Source organism: Pipistrellus kuhlii, unplaced genomic scaffold (genome assembly GCF_014108245.1).
Source record: "Pipistrellus kuhlii isolate mPipKuh1 unplaced genomic scaffold, mPipKuh1.p scaffold_m20_p_20, whole genome shotgun sequence".
Taxonomy (NCBI): Eukaryota; Metazoa; Chordata; class Mammalia; order Chiroptera; family Vespertilionidae; genus Pipistrellus; species Pipistrellus kuhlii.
The window spans coordinates 13,634,377-13,658,948 of NW_023425516.1; the positions used below are offsets into that span (position 1 = coordinate 13,634,377).

The 24,572-nt window shown below is 60.7% G+C and overlaps 4 protein-coding genes across 5 annotated transcripts; 2 read left to right on the plus strand and 2 right to left on the minus strand.

Moving 5' to 3' along the window:
- Positions 1-418: 418 nt before the first annotated feature.
- VPREB3 (V-set pre-B cell surrogate light chain 3) lies at positions 419-2,266 on the minus strand. The gene is given in 4 exon segments (XM_036449242.2): positions 419-794; positions 2,035-2,093; positions 2,095-2,141; positions 2,143-2,266. Coding segments are annotated over 4 exon segments (522 nt in total). The 5' UTR covers positions 2,242-2,266; the 3' UTR covers positions 419-477.
- Positions 2,267-4,233: 1,967 nt separating this feature from the next.
- Positions 4,234-8,699, plus strand: CUNH22orf15 (chromosome unknown C22orf15 homolog). The gene is made up of 6 exons (XM_036449244.2): positions 4,234-4,761; positions 6,773-6,859; positions 6,954-7,094; positions 7,267-7,341; positions 7,466-7,634; positions 8,595-8,699. The coding sequence occupies exons 1-5, from the start codon at positions 4,737-4,739 to the stop codon at positions 7,615-7,617; spliced, it is 480 nt and encodes a 159-aa protein (XP_036305137.1). The 5' UTR covers positions 4,234-4,736; the 3' UTR covers positions 7,618-7,634; positions 8,595-8,699.
- On the minus strand, positions 8,683-10,601 carry CHCHD10 (coiled-coil-helix-coiled-coil-helix domain containing 10). Its single transcript, XM_036449243.2, has 4 exons — positions 10,448-10,601; positions 9,929-10,148; positions 8,981-9,119; positions 8,683-8,872 (listed from the first exon to the last, which is right to left on the minus strand). The coding sequence occupies exons 1-4, from the start codon at positions 10,486-10,488 to the stop codon at positions 8,853-8,855; spliced, it is 420 nt and encodes a 139-aa protein (XP_036305136.1). The 5' UTR covers positions 10,489-10,601; the 3' UTR covers positions 8,683-8,852.
- Positions 10,602-13,192: 2,591 nt separating this feature from the next.
- MMP11 (matrix metallopeptidase 11) lies at positions 13,193-24,464 on the plus strand. 2 transcript variants are annotated; one of them, XM_036449220.2, is made up of 9 exons: positions 13,193-13,346; positions 18,528-18,760; positions 19,667-19,810; positions 19,956-20,089; positions 20,206-20,365; positions 20,432-20,513; positions 20,629-20,845; positions 21,980-22,237; positions 23,744-24,464. In XM_036449220.2, the coding sequence occupies exons 1-9, from the start codon at positions 13,236-13,238 to the stop codon at positions 23,875-23,877; spliced, it is 1,473 nt and encodes a 490-aa protein (XP_036305113.1). In that variant the 5' UTR covers positions 13,193-13,235; the 3' UTR covers positions 23,878-24,464. The 2 variants fall into 2 exon arrangements, with proteins under 2 accessions (XP_036305113.1, XP_045441488.1); XM_045585532.1 differs by having other exon boundaries at positions 20,206-20,513.
- The last annotated feature ends 108 nt before the right edge of the window (positions 24,465-24,572 follow it).

Consider the following 24,572-nt stretch of genomic DNA (forward strand, 5'->3'; position numbering starts at 1 on the left):
CACACACACACACACACACACACACACACACAGCTGCCTCCCTGCTCCATAAGGAGTAGGTAGGGACCGCCCCTCCCCTACCTAGCAGCCTGGGATCCTTGGGAACTCAGGTGTCACTCAGTGAGCATTGGACCACAACCAGCTGCACAGAGCTGGGAGTGGCAAGGCTGGTTCCTTTTTTTTCCTGGGGTCACAGGAAGGCCAAGCGACCTGTCTGAAACCCCTGGGGACCCGTGGAGAGAGGCTGGGCCCTGTCCCAAGGGTCTCAAGTGCTTCCTCTTATGCACCAATCCCCAGAATCCCTCCACTCTCCCCGACCAACCACAGTCACTTTTTCATGTCAATATTGACAAGTTGCATATTATTAGCCCATTTTACAGAGGAGGAAAATCAAGGCTCAGAGCAAGTTCCAAGAGAGAGGCCCAAGGTCAGGGACAGACGTGGGAGATAGGAGGCATCCATCCCACCCCCCCACCCCTAGGGTATGTAACCGACGGAGCAGTAATAATCTGCGTCGTCCTCGGGCTGCACGGGGCTGATGATCAGGAGGCAGGCGTTTTGGGCTGCGTCTGTGGCTGCCGAGAAGCGGTCAGGGAGGTCCGGGGAGCGGCTTTGGTCCTCCTCTGAGCGGTAGTAGAGGAGGTAGCGGGGGGCGCTTCCCGCCCGCTGCTGGTACCAGGACACGCCATAGTCGCCCACGGCAGCGAGGCGGGGGTTAAGCATGCAGGAGATCTGGGCCACTTGGCCCGGGAACACCAGCAGTGCATCTGGCTGGGTCAGGACCGGCCGGGAGCCTGGAAGAGACAGACCTGCTCAGGCCTGGCTGCCCTGGGCCCCTGCTCTCCCACCTCTGCCTTAAGGAAGCCGTGCTCAGACTCCCTAACCCAACAGCTCCTGTTCCTGGAGGGCTCGGGACCTGGTGCCATGGGTGTGGCACAGGGCGGGGTACGGAGTTGGTGACCCCTAAAGCCCCATGAGTGCCACGTTCCCAGGATCTGTGTTCAGCTGAAGGCCTAAAGTCTAAAAGGTGGGACTGGTGGCCCTGACCGGTTTGGCTCAGGGGATAGAGCGTCAGCCTGAGGACTCAAGGGTCCCAGGTTCGATTCCAGTCAAAGGCATGTGCCTTGGTTGTGGGCATGTCCCAAGTAGGGGGTGTGCAAGAGGCAGCTGATTGATGTTTCTCTCTCATCGATGTTTCTAGCTCTCTATCCTTCTCCCTTCCTCCCTGTAAAAAAAAAAAAAAAAATCAGCCAAAACCGGTTTGGCTCAGACTGAAAGGTTCAGGGTTCGATTCCGGTCAAGGGCATGTACCTTGGTTGCAGGTACATCCCCAGTACGGGGTGTGCAAGAGGCAGCTGATCGATGATTCTCTCTCATCGCTGTTTCTAACTCTCTATCTCTCTCTCTCTCTCTTTCTCTCTGTAAAAAAATCAATAAAATATATATTTTTAAAATCAATAAAATATATTTTAAAAAATAAATAATAAATAAAAGGTGGGACTGGTGGCCTCCGTTGCTCACGCCCACCCCTTGTCCTGAAGATCCCTATCCCCTCAGTCACACTGGCTCTGCCAAACCCTGCCTACAGACTACCCACCCCCACGAAGCTTCTGGGCTGTCCCACCCATCAGCTCAGCCTCAAGCAACTGGATGCCGAGGACCTCCTTGGAATTAGGTTGTTCCTCGGGCCCAGTGAGGTGGGGATCAGCCCACACCAGCTTTTCCTGTGAAAAACTCCCAAGGCAATCAGCTCCAGCCCCTTCTCAGACCCTAAGGAGTCCAAGGTCAAAGGGACGCTGGTGATCGGGTCAATCAGAAATGGAGAAACTGAGGCCCACACAGAGAAGTGACTTGCCCCAGGTCTAGGGCACAGCCAGCCCCGGGTAGCCAGTTCTCCCCTTCGCCTCGGTGCCCCTTCCAGAACCTCCCCCTGCTCGTCTCAACTGGCTTCTTTGCAGGGGGTCTTCTGGAGCGAGTGCTGTCCCCTAGCCCACCCCCCCAACCCCGGGGGAGCCAGGCCCAGGGCGAGCTCACCTGCCAGGAGGGCTCCGATCAGAAGGAGGGCCAGGCGCCGCCAGGCCATGGCCGCAGCAGGCAGCCGGGCGGGCGCCGTTCTGTGGGGTGCGCTCCAGGTGCTGCAGGGCATGGGCCCCGGAGGCTACTGGACCACAACAGGGCATGCAAATCAGCCCATCGATTGGTGGGGGAGGCAGTGGCTGGGGCCCAACTGCCAGGCCCCATCGCCCCAAATGTGAGAGTCCTGACCCCCCTGAGCCTCCTGAGAACAGGAGCCGACACACCCCTCTGCGCAGAGGCCATTTCTTCAGAATCGGGCTGCAGCGCCCCCTGAGCTGCGGTCTGCAGGCCCCAGGCCCCCGGATAAGCGGGGTCCCCGGAATAAAGCGCCCTAGGCTGTCCGATAAGCTTGGGAAACACTGTCTGTTTCCACAGTGCGGATCCTGAGCACAGGCTCCTGCTGAGCCCTGGGCTGGGTCATGGAATTTAGTCCTCACCAGGGTCCTGTTCTCGCTCCCTGGGGATCATGCTTATTCAGAGGCAGGCTGAGCAGGCAAGCTTGGAGGAGGATCCATGGTCCTCCTCCTCCTCCTGCCTAGTCCCCGGGCACCCAGAGCTGTGACTGCCTAACCATGGGGTGGGGGAGAGTGCAAGGCATTTCTAAAACCTTGGCGGAAAGGGAGCTGGCAAAGGTTGGGCACCCTGGCTGGAGGGCTCTGCTGGGGCTCACGGAGAGGGGGCAGGAGACAGAACTGCAGAGAAGAGAAAGGGAGGTGATGAGGGAGAAGGAAAGAGCCAAGATGGCCGAAACCGGTTTGGCTCAGCGGTAGAGCTTCGGTCTGCAGACTGAAAGGTCCCAGGTTCGATTCCAGTCAAGGGCATGTGCATTGGTTGCGGGCACATCCCCAGTAGGGGGTGTGCAAGAGGCAGCTGGGTCGGTGTTTCTCTCTCATCGACGTTTCTATAATAGCTCTCTCTCTCCCTTCCTCTCTGTAAAAAAATCAATAAAATATATTAAAAAGAAAGAAAGAAAGAAAGAAGCAAGATGATGGGAGAGGGAGAGGGGGGGAGAAAGAGAAAGGCAGATGGAGAGGCAGAGACACTGTTCATATGAGAACACAGAGAAAGAAAGAGAAGCAGCTGAAACCAGTTTGGCTCAGTTGGATGATTGACCTGCAGACTAAAAAAAAAGGTCTCGGGTTCAATTCCAGTTGGGGGCACATACCTTGGTTGTGGGCACATCCCCAGTGGAAGATGTGCAGGAGGCAGCTGATCAATGATTCTCTCATTGATGTTTTTGACTCTCTATTCCTCTCCTTTCCTCTCTGTAAAAAATCAATAAAATATGTATTTTTAAAAGACACAAACTCAAAACACTAAAAATGGTGCATGTTACTGAAGGTAAATTTTACTTCAATAAACTTAAAAAAAGAAGGAAGCCTGGCAGGTGTGGCTCAGTGGTCACGGTTTGATTCCCGGTCAGACATATGCCCAGGTTGCATGCAGGAGGCAGCCAATTGATGATTCTCTCTCATGATGGATGTTTCTATCTCTCTCTCCCTCTCCTTCCTCTCTGAAATAATAATAAAAAAAAATAGTTAAAAAAAAACAACTGTCGAAACTAGTGGATAGTGGATAGAGCATCAGCCTGTGGACTGAAGGGTCCAAGGTTCGGTTCTGGTCAAGGACATGTACCTCGGTTGCAGGCACATCCCCAATAGGGGGTCTGCAGGAGGCAGCTGGTCAATGTTTCTAGCTCTCTATCACTCTCCCTTCCTCTCTGTAAAAAATCAATAAAATATATTTTTTTTAAAGAAAGAAAGAAAGAAGAAAGAAAGAAAGAAAGAAAGAAAGAAAGAAAGAAAGAAAGAAAGAAAGAAAGAAAATAGCCCTAACTGGTTTGGCTCAGTGGATAGAGTGTCAGCCTTTGGACTGAAAAGTCCCAGGTTCGATTCTGGTCAAGGGCATGTACCTTGGTTTCAGGCACATCCCCAGTGGGGGGTGTGCAGGAGGCAGCTGGTCGATGTTTCTCTCTCATCGATATTTCTTACTCTCTCTCCCTCTCCCTTCCTCTCTGTAATAAATCAATAAAATACATTTTTTAAAATAAAGAAAATAAACGAGGACAGAGGAAAAGGGGAGACAGAATGAGGAGGAAGATGGAGGGAGAGGAAAGAAGGTGAGGCTTTGAGATGGAGGGGAGTCTGCAACGTTGGCGAGGACCCCAAGCTTTGCCAGGCCCCCTGGCCAGCTGCCAGCTGCCAGCTCACAGGGCCAGAGCCCCACCTCTCGGAACCTCGCCCGCTTTCAGTCCGGCCCTGTTTCTGCTTGTAGGAGAATGTGGTCTCTGGCCATCCCTGGAAACGGAGGCTCCAGCCCCACCACAGCCCTGCCTCAGCTCCCGTTTCCAGGAGACTGGGGGGAAGGCATTTCCTGCCTGGAGGTCTCGGCGGCTCCCAGGGCCATGGAGACCAGCGTGGAAGCTGGGAGGGCCTCTGTCCCCTCCCACTACACTGCCCCGGCCAGCGGGAGGAAGAGGAGGCCAAGGGCCTGGTCAACGGCAGGAGCCCAGCCCCAAGGATGGCCAAGTAGGGACCTCAGCCTGAGTGTCACCCACGGATCCACCCCACACACGGCACCTTCCAGCAGGGCCTGAGGCCTGAATAGATCTGAGCCCCAGGCCCTTCCTCAGTCAGCAGTCAGAGTACTCCCCTGCAGCCATGTTCATCACCGTGATGTTTGGGGGTAAGTGGGGTCCCCTGTCCCTGCAGATGGGTCAGGGAATGGTGCCCTCAGCTTGCTTCCCTCTGCCCTGGGGAGGGGGAGGCAGTGAGGGGGTAAGGGGGTTAGAGGTTCGGGGAAGAAGCTCCATGAGGAAGCAGAGCTGGTTCCTGGAGTGAGTCCCTGGAGGGGAAAACCCTGGCTGGGCACCCGGAAACTCACCCGCCCCGCTCCTAGGACACGGCCGTGCTACCTTGGAGATGTGTTAAACGGACAGCTCCTCGGCTGTGGACTCAGTCAGTGGTCCTCCCGCTCAGGGTGCAGCGGGCACCTGACGCTCCAGCCACGGCGCAGACTCCCAGCTCTGTGCGGGAGGCAGCCCGTGGCGGGAGGGCGGCCGGTGCAGGCGGCATGAGCTGTGCACCCATCACTGACCGCTCCGGAGATGGTGGGGGTGGGGTGCCGCCTGGGTCCCTGCTCCGGTTAAGAGATGGGAGAACCACTCTGCTGTACACCTGAAACTAACCCAAAATAATGATGAATGCAAACTCTAATTAAAAACAAAAGCCCTAGCTGGTTTGGCTCAGTGGATAGAGCGTGGGCCTGTGGATCGAAAGGTCCCGGGGTTCGATTCCAGTCAAGGGCACATGCCCGGTTCGTGGGCTTGATCCCCAGTAGGGGGCGTGCAGGAGGCAGCCAGTCAATGATTCTCTCTCATCATTGGTGTTTCTTTTTTCTTCTTCTTCTTTTTAATATATTTTACTGATTTTTCACATAGAGGAAGGGAGAGAGATAGAGAGCTAGAAACGTCGATGAGAGAGAAACATCGACCAGTTGCCTCTTGCACACCCCCTACCGGGATGTGCCCCCAACCAAGGTAAATGCCCTTGACCGGAATCGACCGCAGACCGACGCTCTACCACTGAGCCAAACCGGTTTCAGCTCATCATTGATGTTTCTATCTCTCTCTCTTTCTACCTTCCTCTCTGAAATCAATAATATATATATATTTAATATATAATACATATATTAAAAGTAACTGCGTAGTGGGCATGTTGTTTATTTGGGGCGTGAAATATTTTAGAAATAGATATGCCAGGCTGGTGTGGCTCAGCTGGTTGGCGCGCTGTCCCACGCACCAGAAGACTGAGACAGTGTGATTCCCAGTCAGGGCTCCTGCCTGGGCTTCGGGTCCCATCTCGTCTGAGCGCACGCGGGTGGCAGCCCATCAATGTGTCTCTCCTATGTCGATGCTGCTCTTCCTTTCCCTCTCTCCTTTCCCCTCTCTCTAAAATCTGTAAGACATATGCTCATGTGAGGTTTAAAAAAACCCACACACAACAGCAGTGATGGTCGCACAACTCTGTGAATGTGCTAAATGCCACTGCATCGTCGTTTGGTTACAATGGTGGATTTAATACGATGTAAATTTTATCTCAATAAAACAAATCACTTAAACGAGAGAGAGAGAGAGAGAGAGAGAGAGAGAGAGAGAGAGAGCGAGCCCTAACAGGTTTGGCTCAGTGGATAGATTGTCGGCCTGCCCACTGAAGGGTCCCAGGTTCGATTCCGGTCAAGGGCATGTTCCCCAGTAGGAGGTGTGCAGGAGGCAGCTGATCGATGTTTCTCTCCCATCCATGTTTCTAACACTCTATCCCTCTCCTTTCCCCTCTGTAAAAAATCAATAAAATATATATTTTAAAAGAGAGAGAGAGCCGAAACCGGTTTGGCTCAATGGATGGAGCGTCGGCTTGGGGACTGAAAGGTCCCGGGTTCGATTCCCGTCAAGGGCATGTACCTTGGTTGTGGGCATATCCCCAGTAGGGGGTGTGCATGAGGCAGCTGATTGATGACTCCCTCTCATAGATGTTTCTAACTCTATCTCTCTCCCTTCCTCTCTGTACAAAATCAATAAAATATATTTAAAAAAAAAAAAAAGAGAGAGAGAGAGAGAGAGAGAAATGGGGGAGGCAGAGGGTCCCAGAGTGGGGGAACGTAGAGGGTCCCACTCACTCACCTCTGCCCCTCCCCACAGCTGGCTGCCGGGAGCTGGTGAACCCGCGGTGCAGCCCGGTGACTCTCACGGCCCACCTGCGGCAGAGGGGGCGGGTGCCTCCTGACGGTGAGGGGCAAGGAGGGGTGAGGAGGTGGGGGCCCAGGGCTGGGTGCCAGCCATGGGTGCCAGCCCTCCCCTGCCTCCCTCCCTGCCCTCTCAGCAACCATCGCCCTCCTGGCTGAGGATGGGCACCTGGTGAGTCTGGGCGATGGCCTGGAGGAGGGGACGACACAGGCCCCCTCCCCAGGCAGCCCCCCGCTGCTGCAGGAGCGTGGCACCTACGTCCTCGTGCAGATCATCCGTAAGTGGGGCCTCCGACCCGCTCCCCTCCCGCTGCGGTTAGGCTGGAACGTAAGAGGGGACCACCCAAGGCCTGACCCAGCTCCCCACGTTGGCCAAAACCTAGCCCTGACCCCAGCCTGAGCCAGGGAGAAGCAGGGGCCAGGCGGGAGCCATTCCTCCTCCGCCCACAGGCGGGGAGGGGGGGGCCCCCACGCGCTATGAGTCCCTGCTGGAGGACCTGGAGGTCCGCAGTCCAGAGCTGGCCGGTGAGTGTCATGGCCGAGCCCCGAGGGGCGAGGGGCGGTGCGGGGGTGGGGTGCGGGGGGTGGGGGGGGAGGGGAGGAGCATCTTCTTCCAGCCCTGATAGGCGGGGCTTCCTGGGCCTCTCAGAGGTGCTGCGCGGCCTGTCGGGCCTCCCCCCGCTGGACAACGGCCGGAGGAGGCGCACCGGCACCCGAACCCGCACCCGGCGTGGCCACCAGGACCCAGGCCGTCCGTCAAGGTCCCAACGGCTGGGCTCCCTGATGCCCAGGCCCCGCTAGCTGGGGCCAGACGCCGGGTAAGGGAGACATGGGTACCTGGAAGGACATGCGCACCCAGAAGGGGGGCCCTTTCCCCAGAGGCAGACACCCATGTCCTGAGAGAGGTGAACAGGCCCCCACTCCCCACCCCTATCACATGAAAGGTGGAACACAGTGTACCCGGAGGCGGGCACCCACCACCCCACGGGAGTGGGAGTGCCCAAGGGCAAGGACATCCTCAGTGCCCAGGGGATGGGGCCTGGGACTGGCATTCAGGAAAGGCTCAACGCAGAGCTGCCGAACGAATTCCCAGAAGGCAATAGCACAGCACGTGGGACGGGGCGCGTGCTCCTCTGTCCCAGCAGCCCCGTGAGGGCGGGCACATCACACCCTAGAGGTCCCGCTAGGCCCCGATCCCTGGGGGGTTGGCCGTGACCTCTGCCTTGGTGAATCAGGCCCAGACAGACAGCAGCCGGGCAGCATGCCTCTTAGGAAGTCTGGGACGATGGAGTTGTATCAGCAAGAGGAGCGAGATCACAGACAGGCTGCGAGGCGGCTGCGGACCCCTCAGGTGTGGGTGCAGAGACAAGGAAGGTGGAGGGCCAGCCCTGTCTGGTGTAGCTCATTGGATAGCGCGTTGGTTTATGAACGGAAGGGTCCCCCGTTCAATTCGGGTCAAGGGCACTATGCCGGGGTTGTGGGCTCGATCACCCCCAGTAGGGGGCGTGCAGGAGGCAGCCAGTCAATGATTCTCTCTCATCATGGATGTCTCTATCCCTCTCTGTTCCTCTCTGAACAATAAAAGTATATTTAAAAATAAAATTTTTAAAAAGGTCGGGGGGGGGGGGGGAAGTGAGGGTAGGCATCCCTAGGAGAGTGGACGCCTGGGAATTCCAGCTCCCGGAGTCAGACACCTTTTAAGTCACCTGCCAAGGCCTCACTGCCCGCGCTGAGGGCTCAGGGCTGCGGGGTTACAGCCAGCTCCTCCTTCCACGCAGGAGGCGGCATGTGAATCATCCACCCCCCCGCCCCCTTCAACCACCGAGCTCCCGGGCAGACCAGCCAGTGAGATGGCACACAGCGGGCTCTGGTCTAAGATAAACTTTTAATTGCACATTCGTGTCTCGGGCCATCTATGGGGTGAGCTACGTGGGTACATTCTGGCGCTTTGGTCTGGCTGTCGGTGAAGGGGTGGAGTTGAGTGCAGAGCTGGACCCAAATCTGCTCCAATCCGCACCATGTGCCCCCTGGTCTCTTCAGGGCAAGGAGCTCAGACCTGTGAGGGGGGAAGTGGTACGGACCGGCGGTCAGCCCAAAGGCAGAGGGAGAGGGGATGTCCCTCACAGCCCCCCCCCCCCCGGACGGGGGCTGATGGCTCGCTCACCATGGTTGTACTTGCACTGCTTCAGGGCCTCGCTGAAGCCCTCACACAGGGTCAGGTCCCTCTGCGTGGTGGAGCAGTCCAGGAACTGCTGGATCTCATAGGCGCAGGGCCCCAGCTGGGAGGTGGCACGGGCAGGGGCCTGCGGTGGGTGGCGACGCAGGAGGCAGCAAGGTCAGCTCAAGGTTGGTCATGAGAAGTGGGTTCCAAAGCTGGGTGTCCCCTCTCCCTCCCCACAACCCCAGCCCGGGAGCCCCAAAGCTCCAGGCAGGCTGACTGGCCCATCCGTTAGACAGGGTGAGCCCCACAGCCCTCTCAGAGCCACTCGGCTGAAGCTAGACAGCATCTCCCTGCTGCCTGGTAGGGGCATGTGGGGCAGGTAGGAGGGGCAGAAGAATCTCGAAAAGCCTGGTGAGTATGAGCCCCACCCCCATAGGTTCTAGCAATTTCCCGGCTCAGCCATGCTGATCCTCGTGACCTCTGACCCTGCCACGAAATCTGCACTTGGCTCAGGGCTAGTGGGGTGCCCAGTGGGTAACGGGTCAGAAGGAAGCAGGCCCTAGAGTCACCAGTGACAACACCTGACGTAGGTCGGGGAGAGGGAAGACTGGGGAATTTCCACATCTCTCCTTTGACTGGTGTCCGGTGACCTTGGGCCCTAGCGTCATGAGGTTTCCCCATCCCTAAAGGGCCCGTTGGCACCTGTCCCTGGGAGTCCAGGGACCGTGGCCTTGGGGGGAGGGTCTGGGAGAGCCAGCCTGTGAGCCATAGAAGGGCGACAGCAGAGTGAAAAATAGGAACCTGGTTGGGCAAAGTCCTGGGCCTGAGGCAGCTCAGGAAAATGCCCGGACACAACTCGGTGGACATTCCAGCTGCCTCCCTGCTCTGCGGCCTTCAGAGAGGTGGGCCTCAGTTTCTCGGGGGGCAGGGGAGGGGAACCCCAATGCTCACCTGCTGAGCAGCAGGTTGGGCTGGCTCCGAGCTCCCCCCACTGAAGGCTCCGGTCAGGGCGCTGCCCATGACATGCCCGACGGCCGAGCCCACGGCCACCCCGGCGGCCGTGGACGCCATCTGCGCCATCAAGCCCGGCTGGCCCGACGGGGCGGGCGCCGGCGCGGCGGCCGAGGGCGGAGGGTGGGCGGGCGGGTGGGCGGCAGGTGCGGCGGGGCGGCTGCGGGGGAAGGAGACGCGGGGTTAATCCTGGCCCGAGCCCAGGCCAGGGGGCCCGAGGGGCCTGCAGCCCCTGGACCTGGCCCCCTTCCCTCCTCCGTAGGGTGGGTGACACGGTCTTAAAGACACGTGGTGGCAGCATTCCCTCGCCCCCACCCCACCCGCACCCCCGCTAAGATGGCGCAGGCGTCCCCAAGGTCACACCATCGCGCCCTTGGAGAGCACGCGCTCCCCAGCCGCCGCCGCCTCCTCCTCCTCCTCCTCTTCCTCCTCCAGGGGCGCCTCCCGGGCCCCTCTCACCTGGCCGGCCGGGCGGCCACGCTGCGGCTCCCTCGGGGCATGGTCGTGGCGGGAGGACTCGGCGAAGCTGACCAGAGACCGCAACGCGGGTGGCGATTCTGTCTCCGCGGCCTGCGCGGCACCGCTGGTCACTGCTGCGCACGAGGGGCGGGGCCTCGGAGAGACACGCCTCTAGTGGGCGGGGAGTCCGCCCCTCTGGGACACGCCCCCAGAGGGCCGGGCGGGGCGCGCGGCGGCACCTCGCTCCCGGGGGCCCGGGCTCACCTCCTGCAGCCTGCCCCCCGGCTCTCCGCGGCCTTTTCAGCTGGAAACCCGGCTCTGCGCCCTCCCTGCTGCCTGTCCCGAGCTGTGTGCGCCCCGGGGACCGGCGCCAATGTCGCCGGGCGCAGAGGGGTTTCGCGAGGCAATCGCGAGGCTCAGGGAGCGGAGTTGGGTGCTGCCCCAGGCCAGACAGAGGGCGCAGAGGGAGAGGCGAGCGGGGGAGGCCCGCCTGGGAGTGGGCATGGGGCGCCAGCCGTTTGCGGACTTCTGTGCGATCTCAGGGTCGCGGGGGTGGGGGTGGGGGTCGGATTAGAGCTGCGAAGAGGTGCGGGTGTGTGGGGGGGAACAGGAGGGGGGAAGGCCTAGTGGGACCCGAATCCAGAAACCCCGCCAGGGGGAGTCCGGAACCCGTCTTCGACTTTTTCCTGGCCAAAATGCACGCCAGGCACGGGCAGCCTAGGGCAGCAATCATGGATCGGCTGCTTCCTGCTCGTCCCGTACTAGGGATGGAGCCTGAAACCTGGAATTGAACTTGGGATGCTCTATCCACTGAGCGAAACCAGCTAGGGCAGAGCTGACATGCCAGTCCTGGTCCAGCCCCTACTCCTTTGCTCCTGCCGTCCCTGCCCACCTGTTCCAATATGCCAAGTGGGCTCCTTCAAGGCTTAGCAGGGCCCTCCTCTGGCAGGGAGCCCTCAGTGACCAGACCACCTTACTGAGTGCATGGTTAGCTTATAACCATGTCCTCCCCCCTCCCCCACCTCCCTGGGCCTGCCCTGCAGGTGGCTGCTACTTCCGCTCTCATGAATGGTGGACTTCAGGCTCCCAGATGCCCTGGAGACCACTTAATAAACGTTTTTATTGAAAGTTACCTTTCATGCCTATCAGGGAAACGTGCAATTCTCTCACCAAATCCATGATTTCTTGACCAATATTGCTAAGAAGGAAGCTGAAGATTTTTTCTTTTATATATTTTATTGATTTTCCACAGAGAGGAAGAGAGAGGGATAGAGAGCTAGAAACATTGATGAGAGAGAATCATCGATCAGTTGCCTCTCCCACACACCCCCACTGGGGATGTGCCCGCAACCAAGGCACATGCCCTGACCGGAATCGAACCTGGAACCCTTCAGTCCGCAGGCTGACGCTCCATCCACTGAGCCAAACCGGTCCCAGCAAGTATCTCAATTTTTAAAAGTGAGTCACTTGAAACAAAATATTGTTAACCGTTAGGACGCAATAAAACGCTCTGCTGTCAGCCACCTCCTCGTCCTCTGGGCGTCGCTGTGGAGCCTTCCTGGGGAAGCCGTGAAGGCTCCCAGGGGGCTGGGACCAGGACCCAGGGTTCAGTCCACCAATCAATCTGCTTGTCCTCTGCTCCCTCCCGGCCTTCTTCCCGCCCCAGGCTGGGTGCCCACAGCCTCACCCTGTGACACCCGGGACCCCTGCCCACCAGGACAAAAGCCACCGCCTGCTTTTTGGCTCAGCGGTGCTGCCCGGGATGGAGCAGGCAGCCTGGTGCGATGGTAAGGCCTGGTCATCACAGGGAGCCGAAGACTGGCCAGCCCCTTCCAGCGTGTGGACACCACCCCCCGGCTTTGGGTCTCAGGAGCCCCGAAGAGCCTGTTGGTCCACCCCCAGGGCCCCACTCTCCTCTATCAGTACCTCCCACCTCCCTCCCTAGGGGAACGCCTGCTCACACTGGTATGGAGAACTCTTGGGACCTTAGTGTCCAGATCGATAGATCAATATAAATTGTCTATGTCCCATAGCTGGGGGGGCCTGGCCGGTCTCCATATGCCTCGGTTTCCCCTGGGACACATTTCTTTTTTTAAATATTTTATTGATTTTTTACAGAGAGGAAGGGAAAGGGATAGAGAGTTAGAAACATCCATCAGCTGCCTCTTGCACGCTCCCCGCTGAGGATGTGCCCGCAACCAAGGTACATGACCTTGACCGGAATCGAACCCGGGATTCGATTCCGGTCGGCAGGCTGATGCTCTATCCACTGAGCTAAACCTGTTTCGGCCCTGTGCCACATTTCACTGCTTCTTTTCTCAGCAAGGCTCCGAGTAGGGACTTGCCTGTGGGTACAACCACCTGTCGCAGGCTCCCGGGAGCTCAGAGGCCAGGCCACCAGGGAGACCTGCCGGGGATGCGCCTCCCAAAGACGGGGGTAGGGACCAGGAGGCAGGCGTGCACCTCGACTCCTCTCTGACTCCCCGCCGCACATTGTGGGGAAACTGAGGCCCGGAGCAAGTACCCCTTGGCCAGGGTCACCCAGCCCCAGGCCGACTCAGCCCACAGGCTCAGCCCGCCCCCTGGTTAGTCCGGGGGAAGGGAGGGGGTGTCTCCGGGGCCCCAGGCCCCTTACCCGGGGCCGGCAGCTCCCTCTCCACCTCCCCCAGCCGGGCGGGCGGCGGGGCGAGCTGGGAACAAAAGGCGCGGGGGGCGGGGCGGGGGCGGGGCGCGGGCTATAAGGGGCGGCGGCCGGAGCGGCCCAGCAGGCCCAGCAGCCCCGGGGCGGATGGCTCGGGCCACTCGGCTCCTCCGCGGCGCGGCCCCGCGCGCCCTCCTGTTGCCGCTGCTGCTGCTGCTCCTGCCGCCGCCGCCGCTGGCGGGGGCCCCGCGGCCGCCGGTGAGTGCCCGCCCCCGCCGCCGGCCGCCCGCTCCCGGCCAGGGGTGCCCCGGGCACGCGGGCCGGGCCCAGAGACCGAGCTGGACCCACGGGGCGCCCCGGTGACACCCCCCCGCCCCCTGGAGCAACCCGTTATCCAAACCCTCTCCTGGGTCCCCTGCGGGCGGGATAGTGAGCTGCCCGTCCCAGGAGGTGTGCAAGTGGAGCGTGCCTGGGGATCCCGCCTCGGGGCTGCTGGCGAGGCGGGACTCGGCGCTGGACACACGCCCCCTGGCAGCGTGGGAACCCGCTCCTCGGCGCCCCAGCCCCAGCCGCAGGTGTTGGGGTGTTCCTGGGCAGCCGCAGAGGGGCGGGGTCATGGGCCGCTCTATCAGGGACAAAGCAGAGCAGGTCCCAGGCTGGTGTCAGCCTCCAGGCGTGTGGCAGATGAGCAGTGGGCTGGAGGATCCAGGAAGAACTGGGGGGGACTGGTGTCTGAGCCTAGGCACCTGCCGGTGGCAGGTTTGGGAGCCTGAGCACGAGAGCCGCAGTGTGTGTGCAGGACTGAGAGAAAGCAAGGAAGGAGAACTGAGAACCTCAGGGGGCAAAGGGGTGGGAGAGCGAGGAAAGGGGGGAGGATGTGTGAGCTAAAGAAGCGAGTCCATGTGAGAGAGGAGAAGAGGAGGGCCAGTCCTGGGGGAGTGGGGACACACACACACACAGCCTGCATGTGCCCAGAAAGCTGAATGCTCCCCTCAAGCTGAGGCTTTGAAGGACCAGTGACAGGGGTGGCCAGGCAGAGCCTGGAGTCAGAGCCTGGGCACCTGCAGGCTCTGGCTGCATCCCACCCCTGCTGACAGGGTAGCCATCCAGTCAGGCAGGTAGGAAACCAGGAGGAGGAGGTGTGCTAAGCAGGAGTGTGGCCTGGTGAGGAGGGAAGTTTGACCAGGCTGGGCCCCTCTGTCCAGCCCGCCCCCCCAGCTCTGCCCTGGCCAGCCTTGGCCTCGCTGGCTGAGGAGATGGGATGCATGGGGCAGGGTGAGGGTGAGGCACCTCAGTCTGGAAGCTTTGCCCCTTCCCCAGCCCCTCACACGCAGCCCCCTAGATCTTGGGGCAGTTGAACCCACGGGTTCAGAAATAATGGGCGAGATCTGGGCTTGAACCAGGTGACTCGCGGTGAGCCCTCTTGTGCCTCTGAACCCCACCCTCCCAGTCTTGTGTGAAGCGGGTAAGAGGTCACAGTGCCCACTGGGCATTGATCTTAAATGAGATGCTTTGAGGAGTGGGACAGCCGGGCACTCTGGAGACATTCCGTCACCTGGAGCTGCCCCCGTGGATGTTTGCGCAGGGTCAGTCGGGGCCAGGCCTGAGCCGGGCTGTTGCCTGTCCCTGCAGATATGCAGAGAGCATTTGGGGTCGCCCCGATGTGTTTATCCGCAGGCGCTGTTGGCAGGGCCAGGGAAGCTATGTAAATATTTATCCATCGCAGCTCAGCCGCTTTCAGGGCTGATGAAAGCCCCGAAGCCCCTGGGACCAGCTGGGGGGAGGTGGGGGGCAGGGGGGTGAGAAGGAGAAGATTAGGCTGCAGCATTGGAGAGAAGACGGACCTGCCTGCCCACTGGCTGTGTGACCTGGCTAGGTTGCTTGGCCTCTCTGAGCCTCAGAGGGGCTCGATGCTAAATAGAATGGCGTGGTGATGCTCCCCTGTCCTCCTCACCGCCTCCTGGCAGGGTCACCTCCTGCCAACAGCAGACGGCACAGCGGTAGTTAAAGATCTCTGTTGGACCAGGAGCAAACTGAGGCCCATGGAGGGGGCTGTACCCAGCAGCCTCCTAGTCTGGGGTCCTCCTTTATCTCCCCTCTACCGGATGCCTCCCATTTTCCCGATTGGAAGTTGTCCCGGAGGCTGACCTTGAGCCTCTGAGCTCAGCCAAGAGATTGAGTCAGCGGAGAAATTCCTCGAGGATGTTTGAGGCTGTGGTTTGGTGCCCGCCGCCGGAGATAGGGGTGAGCGAGCTGGACTCCTGGCACACGGGCGGGCCACGGGCGGATGCCAGCGCAGGAGGAGGGGGCACACCCAACGCTTCTCAGCAACGTGGGGTTTGGAGACAGGCCGAGAGCTAAGGGGGTACAAGGAGAGCTGGGGAGGTGGGCAAGGGTGAGCTCTGGATCTAGGACCAGCTCTTGCCGCACTTGCTGTGTGACCCTGGGTAAAGTCCTTGACCTCTCTGGGCTCTGGAAAAGGCTTGCTTGATCCCTGACCCCCAGGGCCCAGCACCCAGCTCTCTGCATCCCAGCAGCCCCGGGAGGACCAGCCTGCCCACTTGAGGAACCAGTGGACTGCCTGGGGCCAGGCCTCACAGCCAAGCCCTATGGGCTCGGGCCAGGAAGGACTCGGAGAGGTGCAGTGTGGAAGGTCAGCGGGGCAGGGAGCCTGTGTCCCCTCCCAGGAATGGGGGGGAAGAGGCCAAGAGCTCTTAAGTGATGGGCTTCCCCCCAGAAGATCCTACTGGCTGGAGGCCTTCCTTCTGGAGCCTTCTGCTCACTCTCTTTCCAAGGCCCATGACGGCCACACAGAGAGGGAGCGGGAGGCCTCTGCCTGTGGGGAGACCCTGCAGAGGTCACTCTTCTCTGGGTTTGCAAGCTCCCTTCTGACTGCAACCCCCGTTTCCTGACGGAAAGCCGGAGGGAGACTCTGGGGGAGCCGATGCCAGGTGGGGGGTGGGACGCCGGGGAATTTGGTGACGGCAGGCCCCCAGGTGTCGGACAGGAGGGCTCCCGGAGGCAAGGAGCGGAACCAGGGAAGACGCCCTGCCAGGGGCTGCAGCAGGCGTTACAGAAGGAGGCCGTGCCGCCCGTGGCCCTGGCACTCTTCCTGTTGTGTAGCTGGGGAAATCGAGGCTAAGAGAGGACAGTGGCTTGCCCAGGCCCGCTCTGTCCCGGGCTGCCGGGGCCTAGAACGGGGTCTTGTGAATCTCAGCCTGTGGCTCTTTCTACTGCACTGAGAGTACAGTCTCTGGGGGTGGGCTTGGAGGAGAGAGAGAGAGAGAGAGAGAGAGAGAGAGAGAGAGAGAGAGAGAGAGAGAGAGATTCCTGCCCAGGGGCATACGCTGAGCTGGCCACGCCCTTCCCAGGGAGGGTCCTTTACCCCAGCCCCAGTGTGGGGAAGGAAACTGTACCCTGAAGGTCAAGGGCGTGGTGTGGGGAGGGGCAGGGGCAGGCCCTCGTGGCTGCTCACACACACCTGGGTCCACATCCTCTGTGTGAGACCTTGCGCATGTATCATCCCTGCCTTATGGGAGGAGCGGGAGGTCCAATGAGCCGCCTGCAAGGAGCCGGGGAAGTAGTGGGCGCTTATTATCTCCCCACGCCTTCTCTTCCTCACCAAGGCGAGGCCCCTGGGTCCCTCCTCCAGGAGAGGCGTGACTCCAGCCCTAAGAGCAGGGAGGGCGGGCTGCGAGCCCCGACAGCCTGCTGTCTGCCAGCCCTTACCGGGACAGATTGCTGAGCTTCTTTGGGCTCCACTTCCCCGTCTGAGAAATGGGCGTGGTGAAGGTGGGGTTGGTGAGCGGCCCCAGCATGCCCGAGGAGCTGTGGGCAGGGACCTGGCCTCCATACAGGTGAACTGCAACAGTGATGAGTACTTAATGGGGTGGTACCCACAACCCAGGAACCAACCATTTATTTTTATTTTATTTTTATATTTTATTGATATTTTACAGAGAGGAAGGGAGAGGGCCAGAGAACTAGAAACATTGATGAGAGAGAAACACCGATCAGCTGCCTCCTGCACACTCCCCACCGGGAATGTGCCCACAACCAAGGCACATGCCCTTGACCGGAATCGAACCTGGGACCCTTCAGCCTGCAGGCCGACGCTCTATCCACTGAGCCAAACCGGTACTGGCAGGAACCAACCATTTAATAAGCAAGCTCAGATCGAGGGAAAACTGGTCCTGGGCCCCACATACCAAGTAGCCCCATAGCCGCCTGCCTAGAGGTTCGGAAGACCCCTTCATAGTGGGGTATTCTGGGGGGTTGAGTCTGGGCGGCTCTGGGGCGTTGAGTTGGTGGCTCCATAACTGGGAGCTTGAGGGAGGGGGGTGAGGATGCTGATCAGGAGCCCGGGGCCTGGGAGAGCTGCCAGAGGCCGAGGCCGAGGCCGAGGCTGAGGGTGGGGCCTGGGCGGCCCGGCTCCCACCCCAAATATGGCTGTGGGGAGGCCACGGCTGCCCAGACCAGACAGCCACCGGGTATCTCAGCAAACAGCGCCACGCGCCTCTCCTCCGGCTTTGCAGGGTCCGCAGCCAGAGTCCTCACCTGGCCCCGCCACGCCCTGGCTGGAGGGTTTCACAGGGTCTCCCAGCCTTTCCGAGCTTCCGCTTTTTTATAGAACTACATAGAACTTTCTCATGAACCCTGGGACTTCCAGAGGGTGGCAGCTCCAGGTCAGAATCACCTGGGGCTCTGGCTAGGGCTGGACAGCTGGCAATTGCGCGCTCTCTCTCTCTCTTTCTCTCTCTCTCTCTCTCTCTCTCTCTCTCTCCACACACACACACACACACACACACACACTCACACTCAGGCATGGAGGGGGCAGGCAGACCACAGCTAGCCCTGCTGTGCACCCAGCCCCAGGCTGTGCGCTTTAAATGCATGACCTTGGCTCATCCTCAGACCAACCCGATGGGGAGGAATTAGCCCCATTTGTCAGGTGAGCAAATCGAGGCAGAGCTGCAGGCCTCCACGCGTGCCTGCGGTGGGAGTCTGGGCAGGGGTAGCTTACGGGACGTGGGGGCTGGGACCGGAAGGGAGGGGACTCCGGAAGAAAGGGAGGTAAATGGCATTTGCGGGGGCAGGGGGTAGGTGATGGGGGGAGAAGTGGGGAAGCAGGAGGCACTGCCTGTCCTCAGAGCGTTGTGGGGTCTATTGCTGGGGATAGTCTCTGTGCCAGCACTCAGACCTCATCAGCCCAATTGGCCGCAGCAGGTGACAGGCAGTTCTGGACCCTTCCAGGCCGGAATGGCAGGCAGCAGGAGGCTGGAAACCAGTCCTCTCATGCTAACGGGCCTGCAGGGCGACAGTGAGACACAGCGGCCTGGGGCTGAGTGTGCGGCTGACAGCCCACAGCCCTAACAGGGAGCCATGAGGAGTAGAGGCCTGACCTGCCCCCGCCCCCCCCATCCTCTCTCTCCTGCCCAGGACACCCACCGCCGCCGCCTGCTGCTGAGGAGGGGGCCGCAGGCCTGGCATGGAGCTTCCCCCAGCAGCCTGGCACCTGCCCCCGCTGCACAGGAGGCTCCTGGTCCGGCCGGGGGCCCCAGGCCGCCCCGCTGCGGTGTGCCTGACCCGCCCGATGGGCCGAGTGCCCGCCACAGGAAGAAGCGGTTCGTGCTGTCGGGTGGGCGCTGGGAGAAGACGGACCTCACCTACAGGTAGGGCCCTCCGCCATGAGCGAAAGCTAGAACACGGTGTGTGTGTCTGTGTCCCCCCCCCCCCCCCATACGCCTGTTTCGGGAGGCACGCTAGCTATCCGTGGCTAACGAAGCTGTGTGTCCACTGGCCCCTGAGCCAGCCATGGGCCAACCCTCCTGAACCCCAGCTTAGCGGCACACACGGACAGCACCCCTCCACACCTGTGCCCTCCCACGGCAGAGGGACAGAGCTCGGTCAGCCCGTGGCTGGCCGCCCCGCAGACCTGCTGGCGCACAGCTCTCAGTGCACAGGCAGCTTCTGTGGGCACCTGCTAAGGGCCAGGCCCCAGGGCTCCATGGGAAATGAGGCGGCCACAACCTGTCCTCTGGGGGAGCTTGGCATTGACCTTGCTGTGGTTCCAATCTAGCACCCTGATTCAGGATCCATGCAGGTGGGGGGCAGGGCTGAGGGGACAGATAGGTAACAGCTCAGGTGCCCTGAGGCCCCTGGGAGTGAGGCAGAAGCTGGGACGTCTGCTTCATGCAGACGGGGACTTGTTTGGGGAGAGAAGGCACACGGAGACCCCTGCGGTGTCACGTGACTGCTGGGGGCCTCAGAAATGTCTTGGGTGGGAACTGGGAACTGCGAGGGGGCAGGTCAAAGGGTCAAGTTTACCCCACAGTGAGCAAGCAGTACAGTCGGGTCTACACGTGGGTCTGCGGGCCCCCGGGTCCCGTGTTCGTCCCACTGAATGCGGACACCTGTGTGCGCCAAAGACACAAACCCACATGCATGCACCACACCTGCAGCTCATCTGGCCTGTGTCCTGTGTCCTGCCACCCCCGCTGAGTGACGCTGGCCCAGTAGCCACCAGGGGCTGCCCCTGCCCTGAGTGAGGCCCAGGCTTCCCCTCTCCCCCCTCCCAGGATCCTCCGGTACCCGTGGCAGCTGGTGCGGGGGCAGGTGCAGCGGACGATGGCAGAGGCCCTGAAGGTGTGGAGCGACGTGACCCCGCTCACGTTCACGGAAGTGCATGAGGGCCGCGCGGACATCATGATCGACTTCACCAGGTACACCGGGGGCCTGGAGGCCCTCCGGGGACAGCCCCAGCTGCCAACAGCTGCCGACTCTGCACACACCCCCCCCCGCCCGCCCCCGCTGTCAGCAGCTGCTGACTCTGCACCCCCCACCCGTCCCCCCCTCCCCCTCCCGCAGGTACTGGCATGGCGACGACCTGCCGTTCGACGGACCCGGGGGTGTCCTGGCCCACGCCTTCTTCCCCAAGACCAACCGGGAAGGCGACGTCCACTTCGACTACGATGAGACCTGGACTATCGGGGACGACCAGGGTACGGCCTGGGGACCGTTTTTGCAGGACGGGCAGCTGACGATCAGAGAGGACGGGGAAACCCTCCGAGTTCCTGAGCCGGGGCACCCGCTGCAGGAGGCCATTTCCCTTTTCCAGGCACCGACCTCCTGCTTGTGGCAGCCCACGAATTCGGCCACGTGCTCGGGTTACAGCACACGACAGCTGCCAAGGCCCTGATGGCCCCTTTCTACACCTTCGGCTACCCGCCGGGCCTCAGCCCGGATGACCACAGGGGCATCCAGCACCTCTACGGCCGGCCCCGGCCGCCCCCCAGCGCCAGGCCCCCGGCTCCCGGCCCCCGGGGTGGGGTGGACACCAACAGGCCCCGGCCGCCCCCCAGCGCCAGGCCCCCGGCTCCCGGCCCCCGGGGTGGGGTGGACACCAACGAGATCGCGCCGCTGGAGGTGAGGTGCCGGAGGGCGGGGAGGCGGGAAGTGAGGCCCTGCGCCAGCTCCTCCAACCCCTGGCCTCTGTGGCTCCAACGCGGACCCTCTCCCGGCCCTCTCCCCCCCATGCCAGCCGGAAGCCCCGCCGGACGTCTGCGAGGTCGCCTTCGATGCGGCGGCCACCATCCGCGGCGAGCTCTTCTTCTTCAAGGCCGGCTTCGTGTGGCGGCTGCGCGGCGGCCGGCTGCAGCCTGGCTACCCCGCGCTGGCCTCTCGCCACTGGCAGGGGCTGCCCAGCCCCGTGGACGCCGCCTTCGAGGACGCCCAGGGCCACATCTGGTTCTTCCAGGGTGAGTGGGGGCTGTGCTCAGGCGAGTGGGCCAGGAGCGCCACGGCCAAGGGAAGGGCCGGACAGACAGATGTGGGCAGGGAGAGGGTGCTCTGAGTCCTCAGGGCAGAGGGAGAGCAAGGCTCACTGCTCTGGATGCAGCTGGGAGCCTCCCGGAGGGCGTGGCTCTCAAGGTGGGCGCAGAATGGAAGGTATTGTGCAGCGGGGCACGCCTTGGCCTCCAGCTCAGAGGCAGGGAAATGATTCGCCTAAAGCACACGTGTCAAACACAAGGCCCGCGGGCCAAATCCGTCCCGCCAGGCCTTGCAATGTGGCCCGCATCGCGCTGTCATCACTGCACTCCGCTGCGTTTCCATCACAATGACAGTTTATGACTGTTCAGTAAACCATTCGGCCCGCGATTTAGGCTGGATTTTAGATTTTGGCCCCTTCTCTGATTGAGTTCGACACCCCTAGCCTAAAGGCACAGCTTGGGCCCTAACGGGTTTGGCTCAGTGGATAGAGCGTCAGCCTTCGGACTGAAGAGTCCCAGGTTCGATTCCAGTCAAGGGCATGTGCCTTGGTTGCGGGCACATCCCCAGTGGGGAGTGTGTAGGAGGCAGCTGAATCGATGTTTCTCTCACATTGATGTTTCTAACTCACTATTCCTCTCTCTCTCTCCATTCCCCTCTGTAAAAAAAAAAAATAAAAAATCAATAATATATATATATAAAGACACAGCTTGGAAAAGGTAGAGCAGGGATGTGATCGAGGTCTGGCGACCCTGGTGCCTGTGCTGTTAATTTCCAGCTGGCAGAGAGCCTGGAGCATTCCAGGCAGCAGGGACTTCATAAACCAAGGCCCGGCCAGGACCTGCCGGGACGGAGCTAAGCCCAGGGGGTGGTGAGCAGTCAGAAGCCAGGGGAAGGAACGGGCACCCGGGCACCGCTCCGCTACCGAGAATAACCTCATTCACGTGGTACGTCCCAGAGCCTGCACCACCCCAGCTTACTCCTGCTGGCTCCAACTTCCCCTGCACTCGGGGCGCCGAGCAGGACGACGAAGCGGGCTGGGGATGTTGGCGGCGGCGGCGGTGGCCGCTGGGCAGGCCCCCGATGGCTGCAGTGTGGCCCATCGCAGCCTCCCTTCTCCGCAGGGGCTCAGTACTGGATGTACGACGGCGAGAAGCGGGTGGTAGGCCCCGCCCCCCTCTCCGAGCTGGGCCTGCTGTGGTCCCCGGTCCACGCAGCCTTGGTCTGGGGCTCCGAGAAGAACAAGATCTACTTCTTCCGAAACGGATACTACTGGCGCTTCCACGCCAGCACCCGCCGCGTGAACAGCCAGGTGCCCCGCCGGGCCACGGACTGGCGAGGAGTGCCCTCCGAGGTGGACGCCGCCTTCCAGGATGCGGACGGTGCGCTGGCCGTGGGGCGGCTGGGGGAGGCGGGGCGGCCTGAGCATCGGGTTTTCACTGCAGGCCCTCTGCCCAGCACCCACCCCAGCGGGCCCCCTTCTCCTGCCAGGGCAGTGCTGGACCACTAGGGCTGCAGATAAGATTGAGAGTCAGAGAGGCCCCCTGGTCATGGCTGGTAAGAAAGACCATCGTGCCGAAACCCGTTTGGCTCAGTGGATAGAGCGTCGGCCTGCGGGCTGAAGGGTCCCAGATTTGATTCCAGTCATGGGCATGTGCCTTGGTTGCAGGCACATCCCCAGTGGGGAGAGGCGGGGGGTTGCAGGAGGCAGCTGATCGATGATTCTCTCTCATCGATGCTTCTAACTCTCACTCTCTTCTTCTCTGTAAAAAAAATCAATAAAATATATATATTAAAAAAGAAAAGAAAAGAATGACCATCCCACTCTATTGGTCACTGATGATGCTCCAGGCTCCTAAGCTCCCTGAATGTCTCATGCACTCCTCGGGTGTTGTACCCGTTAGGAACCCAGATTCCAGAGGAGCAATCAGGGGTTCAGGTGATGAGGCCACCCAGGTGGACAGTGGGCAGCTAGGACCACCACCCGGACAGTCCCTGCTCCCAACCATTGGGCCATCCGGCCTCTTGCCATCTCCAAGGACTGGGCTGGGCACTCACAGTCCAGTGCTCTCTCTCTCTCTCTCTTGCTCTCCCTTTGCTTCTGTGCTCTCCCACGGACGGACCTGTTAGGAGAACAGCCAAGTGGTGGCCTCGGACGCTAGGTTGCCTGTAGCGCCCTCAGGACTCAAGATACCCATGTGTATCTAGCTGGTGGGTGCAACAGTGGAGTGAGGGCCAGCGAGGGGAGTGGGACTTGCTTTTCTGGCAGGTAGGAACGGGGCCTCCAAAGCACCCCATCTGTCAGGCTGAAAGGGTCCCCCAAGGGTAAGGTGGCCAGACGTCCCGATTTCTAACAGTGCCCCATGTCCCACAGCGTTTTAAAAAAGTCCCAATCGGGACTTTATTAAAACGCCGTGGGACAGCCGAAGCCTGTTTGGCTCAGTGGATAGAGCGTCGGTCTGCGAACTGAAAGGTCCCAGGTTCGATTCCGGTCAAGCGCATGTACCTTGGTTGCGGGCACATCCCCGGTAGGGGGTGTGCAAGAGGCAGCTGGTCGATGTTTCTCTATCATCGACGTTTCTAGCTCTCTATCTCTCTCCCTTTCTCTGTTAAAAATCAATGAAATATATATTTTTAAAAAAGTAATAAAATGCCGCGGGACAAATTGTTAAGGATTGGGGACTGTCCCGCCAAAAGCGGGACGTCTGGTCACCTTACCCAAGGGAAAAGAGGTTCTGGAGGCCTGTGAGTTTCAAGGAACTCAGCAGTGGCCAAGGCCTGCCGCCACCTGGACCTCCCCCTGTGCCCAGCCCTTAGCACAGCCTGATAGCAGTAGGTTTTGAGGCCCAGTGTCCACTCGCCCAGACCTGACCCTCCTTTCTCCTCAGGTTATGCCTACTTCCTGCGCGGCCGCCTCTACTGGAAGTTTGACCCCGTGAAGGTGAAGGTCCTGGAAGGCTTTCCCCGCCTCGTGGGCCCCGATTTCTTCGGCTGTGCAGAGCCCGCCAACACCTTCCACTAGCCACGGCGTGGATGCCCTCAGGGCCCCGGACCCCTGCCCGGCCACTGGCTTCACCAAGAGACCTGTGGCCATCTTTGTGGCTGACTGTGGGCATCAGGCATGAGACAGAGCCTGTGTCTTGTCAGGGGGTGGGGAGGGGTCCTGCCACCATGACAACTGCAGGGAAGGCCATGCAGGTCGTGGTCACCTGCCAGCAACTGTCTCAGGCCGGGCAAGAAGGCTTTGGCAGTAGAGGTGGGGCGGGACTGGGCCTGCTCTACCCAACCTGTGCAGGCCACAGTCGCACCTCAGAGAGCTGTCCTGGCTCTCTATCCCTGTCCCTCAGGAAAGCACCTCAGTGGATCGGCGGGAGCTGGAGCCCCTGCTCTGTCCCTGCCTCGAGGTTCCTGCAGGGTGCTAGCACATGGATCCGGCGGCCCCATGGCCTCCTGCCCTTTCCTGAGACGTCAGCTGGGGAGCGGGGTGCCCAGGGCCCTGAAGGCCCCAACATACCTCAATCCTCTCATGGGCCAGATCCTCCCATCCCCCCTCATCCTAGCACTGAGACCTTCCAAAGCCATGTAAATATGTGTACAAAGCCTTTTTTTTTGTTTTGTTTTTTTTAAATTGAGGTTTCTCATTAAACATGGTCATAATAATTTTCTACCTGTTTGCCTGGAGTGTTTTCTGTGCTGGGGAGGCCAGGATGGGGACAG

What these genes read in the sequence shown, in the direction of transcription:
- CUNH22orf15 (XM_036449244.2), top strand. Translation starts at nt 4,737, where the DNA reads ATGTTCATCACCGTGATGTTTGGGG. An exon ending in GGGGCGGGTGCCTCCTGACG is followed by an intron (nt 6,860 to 6,953) that starts GTGAGGGGCAAG and finishes CTGCCCTCTCAG; the next exon opens with CAACCATCGCCCTCCTGGCT. An exon ending in CGTCCTCGTGCAGATCATCC is followed by an intron (nt 7,095 to 7,266) that starts GTAAGTGGGGCC and finishes CTCCGCCCACAG; the next exon opens with GCGGGGAGGGGGGGGCCCCC.
- CHCHD10 (XM_036449243.2), bottom strand. Translation starts at nt 10,488, where the DNA reads ATGCCCCGAGGGAGCCGCAGCGTGGCCGCCCGGCCGGCCAG. An exon ending in CCCAACCTGCTGCTCAGCAG is followed by an intron (nt 9,120 to 9,928) that starts GTGAGCATTGGG and finishes CACCCACCGCAG; the next exon opens with GCCCCTGCCCGTGCCACCTC. An exon ending in GCAGTGCAAGTACAACCATG is followed by an intron (nt 8,873 to 8,980) that starts GTGAGCGAGCCA and finishes CCCCCCTCACAG; the next exon opens with GTCTGAGCTCCTTGCCCTGA.
- MMP11 (XM_045585532.1), top strand. Translation starts at nt 13,236, where the DNA reads ATGGCTCGGGCCACTCGGCTCCTCCGCGGCGCGGCCCCGCGCGCCCTC. An exon ending in CGGGGGCCCCGCGGCCGCCG is followed by an intron (nt 13,347 to 18,527) that starts GTGAGTGCCCGC and finishes TCTCCTGCCCAG; the next exon opens with GACACCCACCGCCGCCGCCT. An exon ending in ACGAGATCGCGCCGCTGGAG is followed by an intron (nt 20,514 to 20,628) that starts GTGAGGTGCCGG and finishes CCCCCATGCCAG; the next exon opens with CCGGAAGCCCCGCCGGACGT.